At 42.6% G+C, this 20,747-nt stretch overlaps 1 protein-coding gene and 1 long non-coding RNA gene across 4 annotated transcripts in view; one reads left to right on the plus strand and one right to left on the minus strand.

Moving 5' to 3' along the window:
• The window catches only part of SMYD1 (SET and MYND domain containing 1), a 48,958-nt gene extending 34,270 nt beyond the window's left edge, over positions 1-14,688 (minus strand). For both annotated transcript variants that reach the window (XM_061432610.1, XM_061432609.1), the window contains exon 1: positions 14,455-14,688. In XM_061432610.1, coding sequence (XP_061288594.1) covers positions 14,455-14,591 — 137 coding nt within the window. In that variant the 5' untranslated portion in view covers positions 14,592-14,688. The remainder of the gene's footprint in view (positions 1-14,454) is intronic.
• A 321-nt stretch (positions 14,689-15,009) lies between these two features.
• On the plus strand, positions 15,010-20,176 carry LOC133257115 (uncharacterized). 2 transcript variants are annotated; one of them, XR_009739416.1, is made up of 3 exons: positions 15,010-15,108; positions 15,639-15,776; positions 20,013-20,176. It is a non-coding gene; the product is annotated as an uncharacterized LOC133257115 (long non-coding RNA). The 2 variants fall into 2 exon arrangements; XR_009739415.1 differs by lacking the exon at positions 20,013-20,176 and adding an exon at positions 16,894-16,987.
• Positions 20,177-20,747: the final 571 nt, after the last annotated feature.

A 20,747-nucleotide genomic window follows, 5' to 3' on the forward strand; every position in this document is an offset into this window, starting at 1 on the left:
CAGTTCTGTGTGTTTAGCAAGAGTGAGAATGACAGAGTTGCTGATATCACCAGTGTTACGTGATGTGTTCTCTTGGCTCAGAGAGAAAGTGGAAGTGATGGGTGGCCAACTCCACAAACCGCTGTGAGGTGCAATGCCAGTAATTAATTATAAAGTGCTCAAGGCTTTGAAAGGTTAGGGCTTACTTACAGGTTGGGTTATTCCCATAGTAATGTCTTCCTCACTCCCTTGTATTCCCTGAAGTTTTCCCAATGAGAGAGGAAGAGTAGAATTACTTATAATTGCGCAGAATTGCAGCCCGTTAATTACTATGCCACTACTACTACTTGGACCAGGAGAAGGCTAGGGACAGAGCCCCAAGATACTACAGTAGAGACCTCACCCCATACTGGGTGATGGAGAGACCTTTACAACAATGTATACAATCCCTTATCAGGCCTTGACTCAATTCAGCCACCAGTTCAACAATCTTTTGCCCTCATTTTGTCTCATCAGAGTCTTTACAATCACTTTGTTATAATAAATGTTTAATTACAATTCAACTTCCCTGGTGGCTCAGACGGTAAAGCATCTGTCTACAACGTGAGAGACCTGGGTTCGATCCCTGGGTTAGGAAGATTCCATGGAGAAGGAAATGGCAACTGGGAAGACAGTGATGACCTATACACTAAAGGGTTGCTGTGACGGTTTAACAAAAGAGAATTGCTTAAAAATATCTCTGAAAATTGCAAAGCACTGTGTAAATGGGACTCTTGTGGGGACTGAAAAAATGAGACTAAGGAGGAGAAATGTGGCTTGGTGAAGGTCATCAGCTAAGCTGGCTGGCAGAAGCAGTCTTTCTCTTGGAATCTAAGATGTGGTTTTAAGTGGGAAGGGATAAACTAGGAATGTGGGATTAACAGATACACACTACTGTATAGAAAATAGATAAACAACAAGGACCTACTATATAGCACAGGGAACTATATTCAATATGTTGTAATAACCTATAATGGAAAAGAATCTGAAAAAAGATATATATATGTATAACTGAATCACATTACTGTATACCTGAAACATTGTAAATCAACTATACTTCAATAAAATAAATAAGTCAGAAAGTGGTATTAGAACTTTGTTTATTTAATTATAGTTGATGTATGGTATTATATGTCACAGGTGTACAATGTAGTGATTCACAAGTTTTAAAGGTTATACTCCAATATAGCCAATATTTTGTCATAGCTATAAATGGAGTATAACCTTTAAATTTTGTCATCACTGTCTTCCCAGAGATATTATTCTCACAGGGGTCCCTGGTGCCTGACACTGTTCCCAGCACAGAAGGCAGAGGAAGCTCCCAAACCTACCTGCTTTGTGTACAGCCCTGAGTGTGCCCTGCCCCAGCCAGCGGGTCCCTGCTCGCTCTTTCCTCTGCAGCCCTGGGTTGTATCATCTGTCAGAGTCAAGAGGGATGGAAAGGCAGCTGCTGCTCAACTCCTTGTATGGAAATAACTGGTTCCTGAACAGATAAATGCAAATAGAAGGCGCCTGCAAGGTGGACGAGCCCTCTAAAAACACAGCCAGAGAGGACTGGACCAACTGTTCTGGCTTCCTGGGCTACCTGAAAACTTGTAGCCTGAGAGGAGGTCTCCCCTTAAAAATTGCAGGGGAGAGCATCTGTCTTAAAGAAATCACATCTGGGAGGGGGGTTCAGGATAGGGGGACACATGTATACCTATGGCCAATTTATGAAAAACCATCACAATATTGTAAAATAATTATCCTCCTATTAAAATAATTAATTTTAAAAAAGAACATCACATTCCCCCAAGTACCCAGAGAACTTTACAATATTTTGAATTCCTTCTTCCTTCCTTGTTCCTTCCCATCTTTCTTCTTTTCACAAGTTTTTATTGGGCATCATTTGCAACAATGTGGATGGACCTGGAGGGCATTATGCTCAGTGAAATAAGTCAGAAAGAGAAAGATAAGTAATGTTTGTTATCACATATATGTGGAATCTAAAAATTAAAATCAACAGATGAGTATAACAAAAACAGAAACAGACTCACAGATGTAGAGAACAAACTAGTGGTTACTAGTGGGGAGAGGAAAGGTGGAAGGGTCGTGATAGGGGTACGGGATTAAGAGACACAAACTACTGGGATTTCCCTCGCAGTCACGTGATTAAGACTCTGCGCTGCCAATGCTGGGGGATGCAGATTCAATCCCTGGTTGGGGAACTAAGATCTCACATGCTGTAATGCAGCCAAAAGATAAAAAATAAATAAAATTTTTAAAAAGAAGGTGTTGGTTTTTAAAAAAAAAAAAGTCTCATCATAATTGATAATGATTCCATGATCCTACCACCTCCTTCTGTAAAGACATATTTTTTAAAAAAAGAAATACAAACTACTATGTATAAAATAAATAAGCTGTAAGGAAATAAGCTAGAAGGATACAACACAGGGAAATATAGCAAGTGTTTTGTAATAACTTTAGATGGAGTATAATCTATAAAAATATTGAATCAGTGTGTCATACACTTGAAACTAATATGATATTGTAAATTATACTTCAAGTTTTGAATTTTTTGTTTGTTTTATGTTTTTTACTATATATATATTTTTAAAAGTAAATTAAAAGTTCTAAGTGTATTAAAAACCATTTATTGAGCATCTGTTATGTGCCTTGCCTTGAGCTAGCTGACAGAGATAAAGAAGATACAGACTTTGCCTTCAAGCAGTCCCCAGTTTGGGCTGGTGCATAAACACATATAAGGAAGGTGAGGCATGCCCCCCAGGAATCCTGCTGCAGGATTCAAGGTCAAGGAAGGAGGAACCTGGGAAGGCCATCACCAAGGAGGCCGGGAGGCATGGTTCTGACTGTCTGAAGATGAGCTGAGTTATACATAGAAGGTCAAGTGCTCTGCCACGGACAGGCACTGGCATGAGTCAAGGGCTTCCATGGGGGGAGCAGTCACGGCAGGTGTGTCTAGGAGACAGGAGGAACTGTTTGACAAGATCACATTACTGGGAAATAATGTTGGAAAAATGACTGGACTGTGGGGGACCTAGAATGCATCTTTCAGTAATAAGACCTTATTCTGCAGCTAGAGGGGCTGGGATGGAGGGCACAGAAGAGGTCCAGTGGAGGCTTCTGTAGAGAGGAGAAACATGGCCAGAGTTGGGATACTCTGTTTCTTTTTGCTACGGCATCTACCTAATGTCATTTTAAAAAAATTGTATTTGTTTGCTTTTGGCTTTGCCGGGTCTTTGCTGCTGCTCGGGCTTTTCTCTAGCTGTGATGGGGGGATGCTCTCTAGCTGCAGTGTGTAGCCTTCTCACTGCAGTGCCTTCTCTTGTTGCAGCGCATGGGCTCCAGGCGAGTGGGCATCGGTAGTGCTGTACATAGGCTCTAGAGCTCCGTAGTTGTGGCATTTGGGCTTTGTTGCTCCACAGCATGTGGGATCTTCCCGGATCAGGGATCAAACCCTGTATCTCCTGCATTAGCAGGTGGATTCTTCACTACTGAGCCACCAGGGAAGCCCTCTAATCTTGTTTTTAAATGGCCCATGTCAATCCTTAAGGGATTCACATTTGCACAATTATTTACCTTAGCAGAAGTTAGGTGGTGTATATCCCTAGACCAGACCTAGAGATTTTTAACATTTCTTTAATTAAAATAGCAACTTTCAAGATTTTCTCTGCCACAGCTCCGAGGAAAAGGCTCACACACCTCACTCAGACCTGGATGCACCTCCCACACTCTACCAAACCCCTCTTCCCAGACTCAGAACACATCTTCAGATGCAAATGAGAGGTGACATTGTTTGGGGGACAACTTGGCATTTGACCTAATCTTTGCTTAAAAACACAAGCTGGAATCAAGATTGCTCGGAGAAATATCACTCACCTCAGATATGCAGATGACACCACCCTTATGGCAGAAAGTGAAGAGGAACTAAAAAACCTCTTGATGAAAGTGAAAGTGGAGAGTGAAAAAGTTGGCTTAAAGCTCAACATTCAGAAAACGAAGATCATGGCATCCGGTCCCATCACTTCATGGGAAATAGATGGGGAAACAGTAGAAACAGTGTCAGACTTTATTTTGGGGGGCTCCAAAATCACTGCAGATGGTGACTGCAGCCATGAAATTAAAAGACGCTTACTCCTTGGAAGGAAAGTTATGACCAACCTAGATAGCATATTCAAAAGCAGAGACATTACTTTGCCAACAGAGGTCCATCTAGTCAAGGCTATGGTTTTTCCTGTGGTCATGCATGGATGTGAGAGTTGGACTGTGAAGAAGGCTGAGCGCCAAAGAATTGATGCTTTTGAACTGTGGTGTTGGAGAAGACTCTTGAGAGTCCCTTGGACTGCAAGGAGATCCAGCCAGTCCATTCTGAAGGATATCAGCCCTGGGATTTCTTTGGAAGGAATGATGCTAAAGCTGAGACTCTGGTATTTGGCCACCTCATGTGAAGAGTTGACTCATTGGAAAAGACTCTGATGCTGGGAGGGATTGGGGGCAGGAGGAGAAGGGGACGACAGAGGATGAGATGGCTGGATGGCATCACTGACTCAATGGACATGAGTCTGAGTGAACTCCAGGAGTTGGTGATGGACAGGCAGGCCTGGTGTGCTGCAGATGGGGTCGCAAAGAGTCGGACACGACTGAGCGACTGAATTGAACTGAACTTGCTTAAAAAGCTATTATCCCCAAACTTCTGCATTTAAGGATTAGTTAATCAAGTTTAGCAACACAGCTCACTATGGGTCATGTGACATATCAACATGTCTGACCTCTGCAGATGAATTAAAGTGCCAAATTAAATATATATGTCTAAATCTACTCTGTGGTTATCCTTAACATCAAATGCAAATGTTGAAGACTGTAACCCAAATACTTGCACAGTTACTCACTCATTTTCTGAACTATCTGTTCAGGAATTTCTCTAATCCCTTTATTAAATTATTTCCATTTATAGCATCATTTATATCCCACCACCTACCCATCAGCTGTTACCAGGTTAAGGTCACACATGTATTTGTGCATATGCCATGGTTAATTCTGGTGTTCCCACGGGTCCACATAGAATTACATGGGCTGAAAGCCCAGCCATCTCTGCTGGACCTGAAGAAGCGCAGAGCTGGCTTAATTTTCAAAAAAGCCCAGCTGACAGTAATTTGTTCTAAAATATCCTTCTTTTCAAACTCTTAGACTTAGAGAATGAACTTATATTGTTGGGGGAAAGGATGAAGAAAAGGGATAGTTAGGGAGTTTGGGATGGACATGTACACACTGCTATATTTAAAATGGATAACCCACAAGGACCTACTATACAGCACAGGGAGCTCTGCTTAATGTTATGTGCAGCCTGGATGGGAAGGAGTTTGAGGGAGAATGGATCCATGTGTGTGTATGGCTGAGTCCCTTCGCTGTTCACCTGAAACTGTCACAACTTTGCTTGTTAATTGACTATACTCTAATACAAAATAAAAAGTTAAAAAAAAATCTTTATTTTTCTCATATTTTCATCTTTGATTTTCCCTGCTCAGATGGATAGATAGGTTCTCTTGGGCACTTCCAACTCTTTAAACAGAATTATTTAGGAGTTGGTCAAGAACTTTAAAAAAAAAAATTCACTGTCCTTTTCACTTTTTAACATCATGTATGACAAATTGAATTAATAGAAAATGCATTTTATTGGTTGAAGTAAGCTGAAAAATAGCCCCCCAAAATGTCAATGTCCTACTCCTGGAAACTACATGAATTACCTTACATGGCAAAAGGGACTTGCAGATGAAATTAAGATTAAGAACCTTGAGGTGGGGAGGTAATCCTGAATCATCTGGGTGAGTCTAACGTAATCACTAGGGTCCTAACTAAGAAGGATGCAGGGGGTCAGAGGAGAAGATGCTACACAAGTGCATTAAAGATAAAGCCCAGAGATACAGGCAGCCTATAGAAGCTAAAAAAATCTTGGAAACATAGTCCTGTTTTATTTCAGATAGTAAATTTGTGTTGTTTAAACCACAAAATTTGTGATAATATTTTATACCAAGAGTAGAAAACTAATTGGGGCTTTCCAGGTGGCTCAGTGGTAAAGAATCCACCTGCTAATGCAGGAGACATCAGTTTGTTCCCTGGGTCAGGAAGATACCCTGGAGAAGGAAATGGCAACCACGCCAGTATTCTTGCCTGGGAAATTCCATGGATAGAGGAACCTGGCAGACTACAGTCCATGAAGTTGCAAGAGTCAGACACAACTTAGTGACTAAACAACAACAAAGGAAACTAATACATTGGTTTATTATTATAAACATTTTTTTCCTGTATCAAAGTGAAAGTGTTAGTCACTCAGTCATGTCCAACTCTTTGCAACCCTGTTGACAGTAGCCCTCCAGGCGCCTCCGTCCATGAATTTCCTCAGGCAAGAATACTGGAGTGGGTTGCCATTTCCTTCTCCAGGGAATCTTCCCAACTCAGGGATTTAACCCAGGTTTTCTGCATTGCAGGCAAGTTCTTTACCATCTGAGCCACCAGGGAAGCCCCTTTTCCTATATGCTGCTGCTGCTGCTAAGTCACTTCAGTTGTGTCCGACTCTGTGCAACCCCATGGACGGCAGCCCACCAGGCTCCGCCGTCCCTGGGATTCTCCAGGCAAGAACACTGGAGTGGGTTGCCATTTCCTTCTCCAATGCATGAAAGTGAAAAGTGAAAGTGAAGTCGCTCAGTCGTGCCCGACTCTTAGCGACCCCATGGATTGCAGCCTACCAGGCTCCTCCGTCCATGGGATTTTCCAGGCAAGAGTACTGGAGTGGGTTGCCATTGCCTTCTCCTTTTCCTGTATAGTCACATGTATATTTCTGTTTCTTACCTACAAGTCTCTGGATCTAACCTTTCTCAGGCCCCAGAACCAGATCTTGATTCCTCTGCAATTAATAGATGCATATTCTTTCTTTTATTATGACTAAATATTAATAATTGACAAGAACAAAAGAAAATTAGGTAGGCAATGGTAGGCCCACTTGTGAGGGGTGGGTGGTTGGGGAGGATAGTGAAAAGAAATGACAGACAAGATCCTGGGAGACTCAACCCTTGCCCTGCCCTGTGTGACCTGGGAAAGCCTCACTAAGCCTCAGTTTCCCCATCTGTAAGAGAGAGGACTTGAATGAATTCGATGGGTCTCAACCTTCTTCTGGGTTGAGGACCATTTTGAAAGTAATAACTTTCTCCCCAGAAATAAAAAGCATGCATGCACATCCACATACATTTTGATCCTCCCGTCACAGGTGCTTCCCTAGCTAAGGATCCAAGAACCCAGGTCAGGAACCCATAGGCTAGAGATTCCCTAAATGTAAGACATCTGGGACTTTATCAAATAAAAAAAAGAAAAAATCGAATAGTATTTTTGGCTTCTAGAACTGCCCATGGCCACTTTCCTTATGAAAAGTATATTCGTTGTATGTGATGCTAAACTAAATCAAAACAAGCTTTATTCCTATATTAGCCTAACACCCCTGTCTTGCCACACTGTAGTCCCTTGCATGTCCTGAAAAAAAAAAACTCAGAAAATCTCAGACCGGAAGAGATCTTCAGGGTCCTATGATCCAATTCCCCTCTGTGGCCCAACTCGTACTCTACATCATCTCTGTTGTCATCAAGAAATACACACTTCCCACCTCCAGACTGCCAAAGCCCTGTTCTACCTAGAAGGCAATAGAAACTCAGTGTCGGGGGCTTAAAAGCTTACAGATGCTCCAGGGAAAGATTTGGAACTGATAACATCTTTTTTGTTGTTTAGTCCCTCAGTCATGTCAGACTCTTTGTGACCCCATTGACTATAGCATGCCAGGCTTCCCTGTACTTCACAGGGAAAATAGACAAATTGCAGAAGAAGAAACGTAATGACCAATAGGCATATTTAAAAGACCTTTCACCTCCTTAATAATAATAAATTCAAACAAAATAATTCTGGGCTTCCCTGGTGGCTCCGTGGTAAAGAATCCACCTCTCAACGCAGGGGACACAGGTTCGATCCCTGGTCTAGGAGGATCCCACATGCAGCAGAGCAGCTAAGCCCTTGGGTCACCACTATTGAGCCTGTGCTCTAGAGCCTGGGAGCTGTAACTACTGAGCCCACATGCCCTCAAGCCTGTGCTCTACAAGAGAAGCCACCGAAATGAGAAGCCTGAGTACCACAACTAGAGAGTAGCCCCTGCTCACCCCAACTAGAGAAAAGTCCACAACAAAAACCCAACACAGCCAAAATAAATAAACAAATTATATTAAAAATAATGATAATTATAAAATACATTTTAAAGATTAGTGTTAGTCACTCAGTCGTGTCCGACTCTTTGTGACCTAGTGGACTGTAGCCCGCCAGGCTCCTCTGTCCATGGAATTCTCCAGGCAAGAATACTAGAGTGGGTTGCCATTTCCTTCTTCAGAGGATCTTCCCCCAGAGATCAAATCGGGGTCTTCTGCATTGCAGGCAGATTCTTTACCATCCAAGCCACCAGGGAAGCTCCTAAAAATGAATCTGTCTGCCATTGCAGGAAGACACAGGTTCAATCCCTGGTCTGGGAAGATTCCCACATGCCGCAGGACAACTAAGCCTATGTAAAGTTAAGTACAGAGCAAAAGGAGAAGACAGAAACCTTGAACAACTCAAGCTTATCCACCATGCTTGGGGTCTCACCCACTTTCAAAGACCAAATCCATGAAAGACGACTCCTTGGTAAATTGACCTTATCCACCTACTTTGCCTTCATCCCCTTCCAGCATGAAACTCAGAATCCCCAAAAAGCATGACACACAGGCTCCCTTCTAAACGTCAGTTTTGGTTGATGCACAATGGCTGCCTGAAGTACCCTGTTAGAAAGAACAGTGAGGCCAAGTTGGAGTTAAGGAAGAAGGTGTTGCCTGATTGATTAGCCATGTCTCCCAGGGATCCTGGTGCCCAAGTGCTGCTCATTTGCCGGTCTCAATGGATTATCTCTGTTTTATTCTTGGCCTTTTATGTTTAAGCAGATGACCTGTTTTTCCAACCAAGCAAATTAAAGAGATTCTAACCAAACTAAGGGCTATATAATAAAGGCCTGAAGAGCTGCTCTGAATGCTAAGCCCAGTCTATTCTAGCAAAGACACAATTCAACTTGCAAGTCAACATGACACAGTGCAGCATTATATTTTAAAGCTAAATATCTCATGCATCATAAACCAGAAATTCCACTCCTAGGATACACACCCCATGTATCTGTTCACCAAGAGATACAAACAAAAATGTCCATAGCAACTACTTGCAGGAGGATGGAAACATAAATTGTGATACATACATATACAGAGCTTACTCATTTTGTTAGTTACACAAAACCATATGGATAAATAATAGAAGAACATTTGAATGAAAGAAGCAAGAGCATAAAACCACCTATAACTGTATACCCCGGTTTAAAAGATGAAAAAAAAAGCTATAAAAACTAAATTATATATCGTTTAGGAATATGTACATATATGGCAAAACTATCATTGAAAACATAGGGAAATAAGCAACACGAAATTCAGGAGACTACTATAGTTACCTTTGGGGCAAGTATGGGACAGGATAGGGAAAGATAGGCAGGATGAATGTAATAGAATGTTCTCATTAAGTAGGATGGTGGTTTCACAGGGGTTCATTTATTGTAATGCTTCATGTATGTTCGCGTGTGTACTCAGTCACTCAGTCGTGTCTGACTCTTTACAATCCCATGGACTTTAGCTGGCCAGACTACTCTGTCCATGGAATTTTCTAAGCAAGAATACTGGAATGGGTTGCTGTTTGCTACTTCAGGGGATCTTCCCGATGCAGGGATCGAACCCTTGTCTGTTGCATCTCCTGCATTAGCAGGCAGATTCTTTACCACTGTGCCACCTGGGAAGCCCTGTAATGATTCACAGAATATATACATATACATATACATATACATATACATATACATATATATATATATTTCATGTATTGTTTGCAAGAAGAGATTTTCATTTAATGCACTACTCAACTAAAGATAAAATCTTCATTTTGGAAGGTAATGCAGATAGCCTGGTTTGCAGTAACACAGTGTTAGAAAATGCTTCTTTCATAGGGTGACTTTTGTGGGTCACCTGGTTCTACTTCCCCAGTCAGGTTCCTCCCTTCCAGTGGCTGAATCTCATCAGGAGCCTAAAATTGGAGTGAGGATATGATGAGCAAAGCTTTCCTCTGATGCTTCTCTAGGCTGTCTCAGGTACACCTGAGCAGTTCCCTCATCTTTGCAGTGATGAATTTGATTTTATCTCTTATTTTTTAATTATGAAGCAGTCATTTCAATTTCCATATTTCTTTCTTTTTTATTTAAATATAGTTGACTTGAAATGTTGTATTAGTTTCAGGTGTACTGGGTAAATCACTTTAAAAAATAATCTTTTCGATTTTTTAAATCATTTTAAAGATCATTTACTCTAATTATCCTAATCTTTATTACTATTATAACAATAAGATTTTATTAACAGTTTATCTGCAACATGCACTAAAGTTGTTTTTATATAGTTATTACTTCAAATGAATGATGAATTTTTTTATAATAAGAAAAACATGTAAACAATCTGAATGTCCATTCATAAAAGAATGGTCAGAAAGTATGCAGTCTTAAACTCTACAAAGAGAGTATAGTAACACAGAAGATACCTAAATCATTAAATGAAAATCTTCCCAAGTCGGGAAGTGGTAAAAAAATCTGCCTGCCAGCGCAAAAGACACAAGACGGGGAGGTTTGATCCCTGGGTCAGGAAGATCCCCTGGAGTTACTCCAGTATTCTTGTCTGGAAGATTCTACAGACAGTAGCCTCGTGGGCTATAGTCCATGGGATCCCAAAGAGTCAGACATGACTGGGAATGCTCGAAGTTTAGATAAGATCCGAACTAATAGTACAAATAAATGAAACCTATGTTTTAAAATGGGTTTCCCTTGTGGCTCAGTGGTAAAAAATCCGCCTGCCAATGCAGGAGACTCAGGTTCAATCCTTAGCTTGGGAAGATCCCTTGGAGAAGGGAATGGCAACACACTCCAGTATTCTTGCCTGGGAAATCCCATGGATAGAGGAGCCTGTGGGGTCACAAAGAGTCAGACACGACTTAGTGAATAAACAACAACAACATTTTAAAATAAGCTGGAAGGAAATGACCACCATGTCAATGCTAGCTTCATGTGAAGATACATTTTTCTCTTCCTAAGTTTTACTCTTGTAATGGAAGGAAAATCCACTCAACTTCGGACACTCTTGAAAGGGAAACTGATTGGCAATACTGGTTTTTAGGGAGTTGAAGACACCCATGGATGTTCTATAAAAGGCAAGATGGCGACTCAGTAGTAGTAGTAAGATCATTGTTCAGAGTTTCTGTGTTTCTAGCTTTTTCTGTCTTACTTCTGAATCCAATTGATTCCTCAACTGCCCCCAACACACCCACACAAGTAAATAAAGTAAGACACACTCCCCCTGAAGAAGTATTACTGTCATCTCAGCCTCTCTAAATTCCTCAGCTGTAGCTAGCCATACACTCCATTCACAGCCTTTTCCCTGAAGGTCTTGGTGGGCAGGAAGAAATGAGAATTTGAATGCTACTTAAATTATCTCTGAAAAGCTGTGAAGATCATGGCATCCGGTCCCACCATTTCATGGGAAGTAGATGGGGAAACAGTGGAAACAGTGTCAGACTTTATTTTTCTGGGCTCCAAAATCACTACAGATGGTGACTGCAGCCATGAACTTAAAAGACGCTTACTCCTTGGAAGGAAAGTTATGACCAACCTAGATAGCATATTCAAAAGCAGAGACATTACTTTGCCAACAAAGGTCCGTCTAGTCAAGGCTATGGTTTTTCCTGTGGTCATGTATGGATGTGAGAGTTGGACTGTGAAGAAGGCTGAGCGCTGAAGAATTGATGCTTTTGAACTGTGGTGTTGGAGAAGACTCTTGAGAGTCCCTTGGACTGCAAGGAGATCCAGCCAGTCCATTCTGAAGGAAATGAGCCCTGGGATTTCTTTGGAAAAAATGATGCTAAAGCTGAAACTCCAGTACTTTGGCCACCTCATGTGAAGAGTTGACTCATTGGAAAAGACTCTGATGCTGGGAGGGATTGGGGGCAAGAGGAGAAGGGGACGACAGAGGATGAGATGGCTGGATGGCATCACTGACTCAATGGACGTGAGTTTGAGTGAACTCCAGGAGTTGGTGATGGACAGGGAGACCTGGCATGCTGCGATTCATGGGGTCGCAAAGAGTCGGACACGACTGAGCGACTGATCTGATTTGATTCTCAGGATGGTCATACAGTGAGTCAACCACCAAATCTAGATTATCAGAGACCATCTTAATTTAGACCACATCAGTGTCAGTCAGGTCACCCCAATTTGGGGGCTCAGAGAATACTGTCATAATGTTATCACAGTGGAGGGTTTTTTAAAAATAAAGATTATTACTACTGGTTCAGGAAGATCCACTGAAGGAGAGTATGACAACCCACTCCAGCATTCTTGCCTGGAGAATCCCATGCACAGAGGAGCCTGACGAGCTACAGACCACGGGGTCACAAAGAGTCGAACACAACTAAAGCGACCGAGCACGCATGCATGCAAAAGTGTAGTGGTCAAGTATGGACAGGACTGTAGGGGAAATGGGAATGTAAATTTAATAGATTCTCTTTGGAGGGCCTGTTAAAATGGAAAACAGCACACCCCAAGGCACGGTGATTTTTCTCCTAGCCAGTTCGCCTAGAGAATAATCACACATGTATGCAAGTGGACATGGTCAAGGATTTCAATCACAGAAACATTTGTTTTTATGAAAAATTGGAAACCACCAGATGTCTCTCAACGGGGCAATAGATTTTTGAAAGTTCATATATTCATATGGTAAAATACCCACAGCAGTTAAAATTGGTGGTCCATATAGCATATGGATCAACGTGATAGATCTACATGTTGAGGGAGGGGGAGGAAAAAAAAAAGCCCACAGATCTTTGAGGATTTAAAAGAAGTGGCTATAGATTTAACGGTTCCCATGAGGATAAATATCAAAACATGTTGTTTAGTGAAAGGAGCAAGTTCAAGGATAACATCGAAAGTATGATATTATTGGGAGTTCCCTGGTGACCTAGTAGTTAGGATTCTGTGTTTTCACAGCCATGTCCCAGGTTCAATCCCAGGTCAGGGAACTGAGATTCCCCCAAACCACACAGTGTGGCCAGGAAAAAAAAAAAAAAGTATTGTGCCATTTCTGTTAAAAAGAAAAAACAAACTACAGCTATGCATTTTGATAAGTACAGATATATATATATATATATAGGTATCTATCTATCTATATATATATATCTATACCTATTTCTACAGGTAAAGAGATGTAATAGTACAAGAACATTCTAGAAGGAAACACATTAAAATTAAAACAAGGATTACCTCTGAGGAAAGACAGAGGAAACTGGGACCTGGGGTGGGAAAGGTGAAACAGGACTACAGGTCATTGGTGATATTCTAATTTTCAAAGGTAAATGGATTCCAGTGTTACTTGTGTGTTTGCAATTACTTTTTTAAAGTCTCAGCAATTACTTAATCTTCTAATATATCTATTACACCTCAGAAGCGAAAAATATGGAGCCTTCCATAGAAGAATGTCTCCTAGACACCACACCCCCTTTTCATTCCCTTTCCCTCCACCATCTCCACTCACAGCACTCCCACTCGGGCAAGTTCACTTATGTTCTGAGTGCTTGTGTTGTGCTTAGTCGCTCAGTAATGTCCAACTCTTTGCGACCCCATGGACTGTAGCCCGCGAGGCTCCTCTGTCCATGGGATTCTCCAGGGAAGAAAACTGGAGTCGGTAACCATTTCCTTCTCCAAGTGATCCTCCCCACCCAGGGACTGAACCCAGGTCTCCTGCATTGCAGGCAGATTCTTTACTGTCTGAGCCACCAGGGAAGCCCAGTGTCCTGAGAGTATGCCCTAAAGCCTTCAATCACCTTTGCAACCCTCCTAGGCACCAGAGCAAATCCCATGCAGAGAAAGTAACGCCAGCAAACAGCTGTGCATGTACCCGTCATTATCAACAGCCACATGAATTGTATCCCTTCCCATGATTATTTTTTTATTAATTGGAGGATAATTCCTTTACAATGTTGTGTTAGCTTCTGCTGTAGAACAATGTGAATCAGCTATATGTATACATAACCCTCTCCCTCCCACCCTAACCCTATCCCCCCTGCTCTGGGTCATCATATCACCAGGCTGAGCTCCCTGTGTTACACAGCAGCTTCCCACCACCTACCTATTTTACACACAGTGGTGTACATATGTCAGCGCTACTCTCCCTCAATTTTGAGAGCAAAGTATTTGAGAGTGTGGCACTGGCCAAATCACCAGGAGTAAAGAAGGCAAGAACCCATATTCCATACCTGTCAAAAACCACAGCAGAATAAGCCCGCTCGGCAAAGATGATGTCGGCAGCACAGAACTCCTTCGTGGCCTTCAGACCTCTGCCTTTGCCCTCAGCAGTGAAGACCTCCACATTCTCCATTCCCCCTATTGTCATCTCAGAGTCTTCGGGCAGCTCGGCAGATATTTAAAACTGAGCCAAGTCCCTTGTCCTCGCAGCTATTTCAGCACCTTCAGCATCCCAAAGAGCAAGTCTATAAATGGACAAGCACCTCCCCTTCCCTACCCCCTCCAGGCCCTGGGCCCTCTCTCACTCCCCCTTCTGCTTCTTTTCTTGGAGACCGGGATGGGGGAGGCCAGTGGACAGTGACCCAGGAAGGATCCCCTCCACCGCCCAGCCAAGCTGACGAAGTAGAAAAAGACCATGGGCTGGTGTGCTTCTCAAATTGGGCCTGAAAACTTTGGAAAAGTTCCTTTGCAAGGAGTAGTAAGTCCTGGATTGCAGTCGTGCTCAGCTTTAGTTGGAATGGGCAGCACTTGGTCAGTAGGGTATTTTTAGCAACCAGATGCCTCTGTCAATCCAAAGCAGAGACAGCTGAAGTGGTCCAAGAGAAGAGGAGAGGTGATGTTTGCTGCTCTGGGACCCTTCAGCTGTCAGACTTGGACTTTCTCAAGTGAGATGGGGCCCTTGTTTCCTCCATGGGTAGACTATTGGCAGAAAGTAACAGATGATAAATTGACCCTTTGCCATATACATAACCTCTCTCCTCCCTGGTGGCTCAGACAGTAAAGAATCTGCCTGCAATGCAGGAGAGTCAGGTTCAATCCCTGGCTCGGGAAGATCCATGGAGTAGGGAATGGCAACCCACTCCAGTATTCTTGCCTGGAGAATCCCATGGACAGAGAAGCCCAGCGGGTTACAATCCATGGGGTTGCAAAGAGTCGGACATGACTGAGCGACTAAGTACTCTCTGGGCCCCAAGGGGCCTCCCTCTTCTCTAATATTCCTTGACTCTCCCACAGTGCCCCTCCCAGGGCATGGAGGTCTGAGCATTCTCTGATGAATGCAGGTATGTTGGACCACAGGATGTGTTATGAAAGGAGGCTGGCTTTGAAGAAGAAAGCCCTCATATCTATCATTCTGTCAAATCTCCCTTAAACTTTATGTCTGTTACCAGAAAAGTATCAATACCTTCTTTCCCAGGAATGAGGACATTGGAAGGATTAGTCTAAAATCCCAGCTATTGAACACTGGACGCCGCTCATCTTGATCATCAGACAGCTCTCACTGAGGTTGAAAAGAAAGACACTTGCAGATCTGGAGCTATGGCTTATCTTCCAGGTAATATTTTTAGTTTCTGGGATGCATCTGTTTACGGATTTCTGTGCTCTGGGTTTCTGTAAGTGTACTAGTTTACAAGCACTGGCTTCTGAGTTAGACAGGTCTGCATGTGAATTTTGAGCCTTCTAGGACCATGGGCTTCCCAGGTGGCACTAATGGTAAAGAACCCGCCTGCCAATGCACGAGACATAAGAGACCCAGGTTCAATCCCTAGGTGGGAAAGATCCCCTGGAGAAGGGAATGGCAACCCACTCCAGTATTCTTGCCTAGAGAATCCCATCGACAGAAGAGCCTGGCAGGCTACAGTCCATAGGATTGCAAAGAGTCAGACATGACTGAAGCAACTTAGCAGGACAACTTTGAGATAGTACCTGTAAAACAAGGGTGATAATTTCTACCTCACTGGTAAATGAGATAATAGGTACAATGGATATGGCACAGCACTTGGCTATGTTCATACAGAACTTACTAAATGATAGCAAATTTATTTTATTTATTCTGTCCATTTTCTTCCCCCAAACCATCAAGATACATTCAAAATTCTAATGTGTCTTCAACCCAATTGCATCTCCTGATGCTTCTTTGCTCTTGGAAGCAGCTGGAGAATCGTCTGTCAGACCTTGCATGCATGCTAGGTCACTTCAGTCGTGTCCGACTCTTTGAGACTCCATGGATGGTAGCTCGCTAGGCTCCTCTGTCCATGGGATTCTCCAGGCAAGGATACAGAGTGGGTTACCATGTCCTTCTCCAGGGGGTCTTTCTGACACAGGGATTGAACCCAATTCTCTTGTGTTCTTGCATTGGCAGGTAGCTAGCACCACCTGGGAAGCTCTCTCCATGTATCCCAGTTTTTAGGTCATAACACATAGTACCTGGAACTAGAGAATAATTCAGCGAACTCTGATCTATCCCAAAGGGCAAAACACGTTAAGACATTTAAAATTGGGTGCCCCAAAAGTAAACATCACATGCTCTTGGGGGAAAAAAAGCAATTAAATAAGAGTTCTTCAGGTTAGTCTCAAATGAATGTCTGCACCCACGTTGCCTGGCAAGAGCCAGGGTCCACCCTTGGGAGCCAGCAGCTCTGCCTGGTAGAGATGACCTCATTCTCCTCTAGACACAGGTTCAGCCCAACCCAAGGTCAAGGAAGACATCTACCTGCCTGAAATCAGAAAGAGAGAAGGAGCATCAAACCTGGTGCTTTAGTTTCAATGGTGAGTCTCAACCTTCTCAGAACAGCAAGATTATATTATTAAAACATGGTAGAGGGCAGTGCAGTGGATGAGAATGCAGGGGACATGAGTTCAGTCCCTGGTTTGGGAATATTCCATATGCCATGGAGCAACTAAACCCGTATGCCACAACTACTGGGCCTGAGAGCTGAAACTACTGAAGCAGGCATTGCCTTTGGCCTGTGCTCTGCAACAAGACGAACCACCGCAATGAGAAGCCAGCACGCCACAACTAGAGAAGGCCCACACAAACCAACAAAGACCCAGTGCAGCCTAAATAAATAAATAAAATTTAAAACATGGTAGACAGAATAATGGTTTCCCAAAGATACTCAGGTCCTACTCCACAACCCCATGAAGATATTATCTTACATGGCAAAAGGGACTTTGCAAGTGTGATTAATTAAACCTCTTGAGAGAGGGAGGATTGTCCAGTTGGCCCGATGAAATCATAAGAATCCTTATAAGAGGGAGTTGGGGGGTGATCAATGTCAGGTGGAGATGTAACAATGGAAGCAAGAAGGTCAGAGTCAGAGAGAGAGACATTTGAAGATGCTATATGGTTGGCTTTGAAGTAGGAGGAAGGAGCTATGAGCAAAGAAATGCAGGTGCCCTCTAGAAACTGGAAAAGGCAGGGGTATAGCTGCTCCTCCAAGAGCCCCCAGGGGGAGCATGGCCCTGATGACACTTTGATTTAAACCCAGTGAACCCTCCGTTTCTGGCTTCTGATAACTGAATTCTAATATAATAAGTTTATGTTATTTTAAATCACTAAGTAATTTGTTAAAAAGCAGCAATAGAAACTAACACATACAGTATTATACTTTGTTTTACATAAGAGATACCAAGGGAACATTTCATGCAAAGATGGGCTCGATAAAGGACAGAAATGGTATGGACCTAACAGAAGCAGAAGATATTCAGAAGAGGTGGCAAGAATACACAGAAGAACTGTACAAAAAAGATCTTTACGACCCAGATAATCATGATGGTGTGATCACTGACCTAGAGCCAGACATCCTGGAATGTGAAGTCAAGTGGGCCTTAGAAAGCATCACTACGAACAAAGCTAGTGGAGGTGATGGAATTCCAGTTGAGCTATTTCAAATCCTGGAAGATGATGCTGTGAAAGTGCTGCACTCAATATGCCAGCAAATTTGGAAAACTCAGCAGTGGCCACAGGATTGGAAAAGGCCAGTTTTCATTCCAATCCCAAAGAAAGGCAATGCCAAAGAATGCTCAAACTACCGCACAACTGCACTCATCTCACACGCTAGTAAAGTAATGCTCAAAATTCTCCAAGCCAGGCTTCAGCAATACGTGAACCGTGAACTTCCAGATGTTCAAACTGGTTTTAGAAAAGGCAGGGGATCCAGAGACCAAATTGCCAACATCCGTTGGATCATGGAAAAAGCAAGAGAGTTCCAGAAAAACATCTATTTTTGCTTTATTGACTATACCAAAGCCTTTCACTGTGTGGATCACAATAAACTGTGGGAAATTCTGAAAGAGATGGGAATACCAGACCACCTGACCTGCCTTTTGAGAAACCTATATGCAGGTCAGGAAGCAACAGTTAGAACTGGACATGGAACAACAGACTGGTTCCAAATAGGAAAAGGAGTATGTCAAGGCTGTATATTGTCACCCTGCTTATTTAACTTCTATGCAGAGTACATCATGAGAAACGCTGGGCTGGATGAAGCACAAGCTGGAATCAAGATTGCCGGGAGGAATATCAAGAACCTCAGATATTCAGATGACACCACCCTTATGGCAGAAAGTGAAGAGGAACTAAAAAGCCTCTTGAGGAAAGTGAAAGAGGAGAGTGAAAAAGTTAGCTTAAAGCTCAACTTCCAGAGAACTAAGATCATGGCATCTGGTCCCATCACTTCATGGGAAATAGATAGGGAAACAGTGGAAACAGTGTCAGACTTCATATTTGGGGGCTCCAAAATCACGGCAGATGGTGATTGCAGCCCTGAAATTAAAAGATGCTTACTCCTTGGAAGAAAAGTTATGACCAACCTAGGTAGCATATTCAAAAGCAGAGACATTACTTTGCCAACAAAGGTCCATCTAGTCAAGGCTATGGTTTTTCCAGTGGTCACGTATGGATGTGAGAGTTGGACTGTGAAGAAGGCTGAGCACCAAAGAATTGATGCTTTTGAACTGTGGTGTTGGAGAAGACTCTTGAGAGTCCCTTGGACTGCAAGGAGATCCAGCCAGTCCATTCTGAAGGATATCAGCCCTGGGATTTCTTTGGAAGGAATGATGCTAAAGCTGAGACTCTGGTATTTGTCCACCTCATGTGAAGAGTTGACTCATTGGAAAAGACTCTGATGCTGGGAGGGATTGGGGGCAGGAGGAGAAGGGGACGACAGAGGATGAGATGGCTGGATGGCATCAACGACTCGATGGATGTGAGTTTGAGTGAACTCCGGGAGTTGGTGATGGACAGGGAGGCCTGGCGTGCTGCAATTCATGGGGTCACAAGGAGTCGGACACGACTGAGCGACTGAACTGAACTGAGAGTAAATATTATATAAAATCCTTTTTGATGTATGAAATTAAATTTATAGAGAATATAATGTGTTAGTTCTTGAACCTAAAAAACATAGATTACTAACTCCTCTGGGGCTTCCCTGGTGGCTCAGATGATAAAGAATCCGCTTGCAGTGCAGGAGACCTAGGTTAGATCCCTGGGTCAGAAAAATCCCCTAGAGAAGGGTATGGCAACCCACTCCAGTATTGTTGCCTGGAGAATTCCATGGACAGAGAAGCCTTGCAGTCTACAGTCCATGGGGTCACAAAAGAATCAGAAATGACTGAGTGACTAACAGGGTCACTTCACAAAGTCTGAGTATTTGTCCCCTCCACCTCCAAATTCATACGTAGAAATCCTCACCCTCAATGGTGATGGTATTAATCTGTGGGGGCTTGGGTAGATCCTTAAATCATGAAGGTGAAAACCTCATGAATAAGAGTCATGCTTTATATATAGAAGAGGCTCCAGAGATTGCCTTGGCCCTTCTCTTCTGCCATGTGAGGATACAAGGAGAATTCTGTGACTTGAAAAGAAGCCTTCATCCAAACATGCTGACACCCTGATCTAGGACTTCAAGCTTCCATAACTGTAAGAAATAAATTTCTGGTGTTTATAAACTACCCAGGCTTTGGTATTTTGTTATTGCAACTCAAATGGACTAAGACTCTGATCTAACCTAGTAAAGGAAAAGGGAAAATGACAGTTAAATTATAATAAAATAACATATATTCATTGTAAACTCCAGGAGATATTGAAGGACAGAGAACTCTGACATGCTGCAGTCCATGGGGGTCTCAAAGAGTTGGACACAACTTGGCAACTGAACAACAACATAAAAAAAAAAAAACTAGCTTATATAATGTTAATACTATTTAAAAAATAAAAGGACCCAGCTTTTTAAAAAAATTTACAGAAACTGATCTATGATTACGTAAGACAGTGTTCTAGACTCAGATAATTATAAATATGATTTTACATAAGTGAAATGAATATCCAGATATTTGAAGTACAAGGCTGTTGCTTACTTCCTGGGGCATCCAGCATCTCTGGCCAGGACCAGTGAGACAGGGGATGTTGACTCTAGTTATCAGGCTGGTGATGGAGAAGGGAGCACAGGGCTCTGTGGTATCAAACACCAACACAAATCCTATGCAAAGGCTTTTTGCCCATCTACCCACCTACATTTCATTT

Source organism: Bos javanicus, chromosome 11 (genome assembly GCF_032452875.1).
Source record: "Bos javanicus breed banteng chromosome 11, ARS-OSU_banteng_1.0, whole genome shotgun sequence".
Taxonomy (NCBI): domain Eukaryota; kingdom Metazoa; phylum Chordata; class Mammalia; order Artiodactyla; family Bovidae; genus Bos; species Bos javanicus.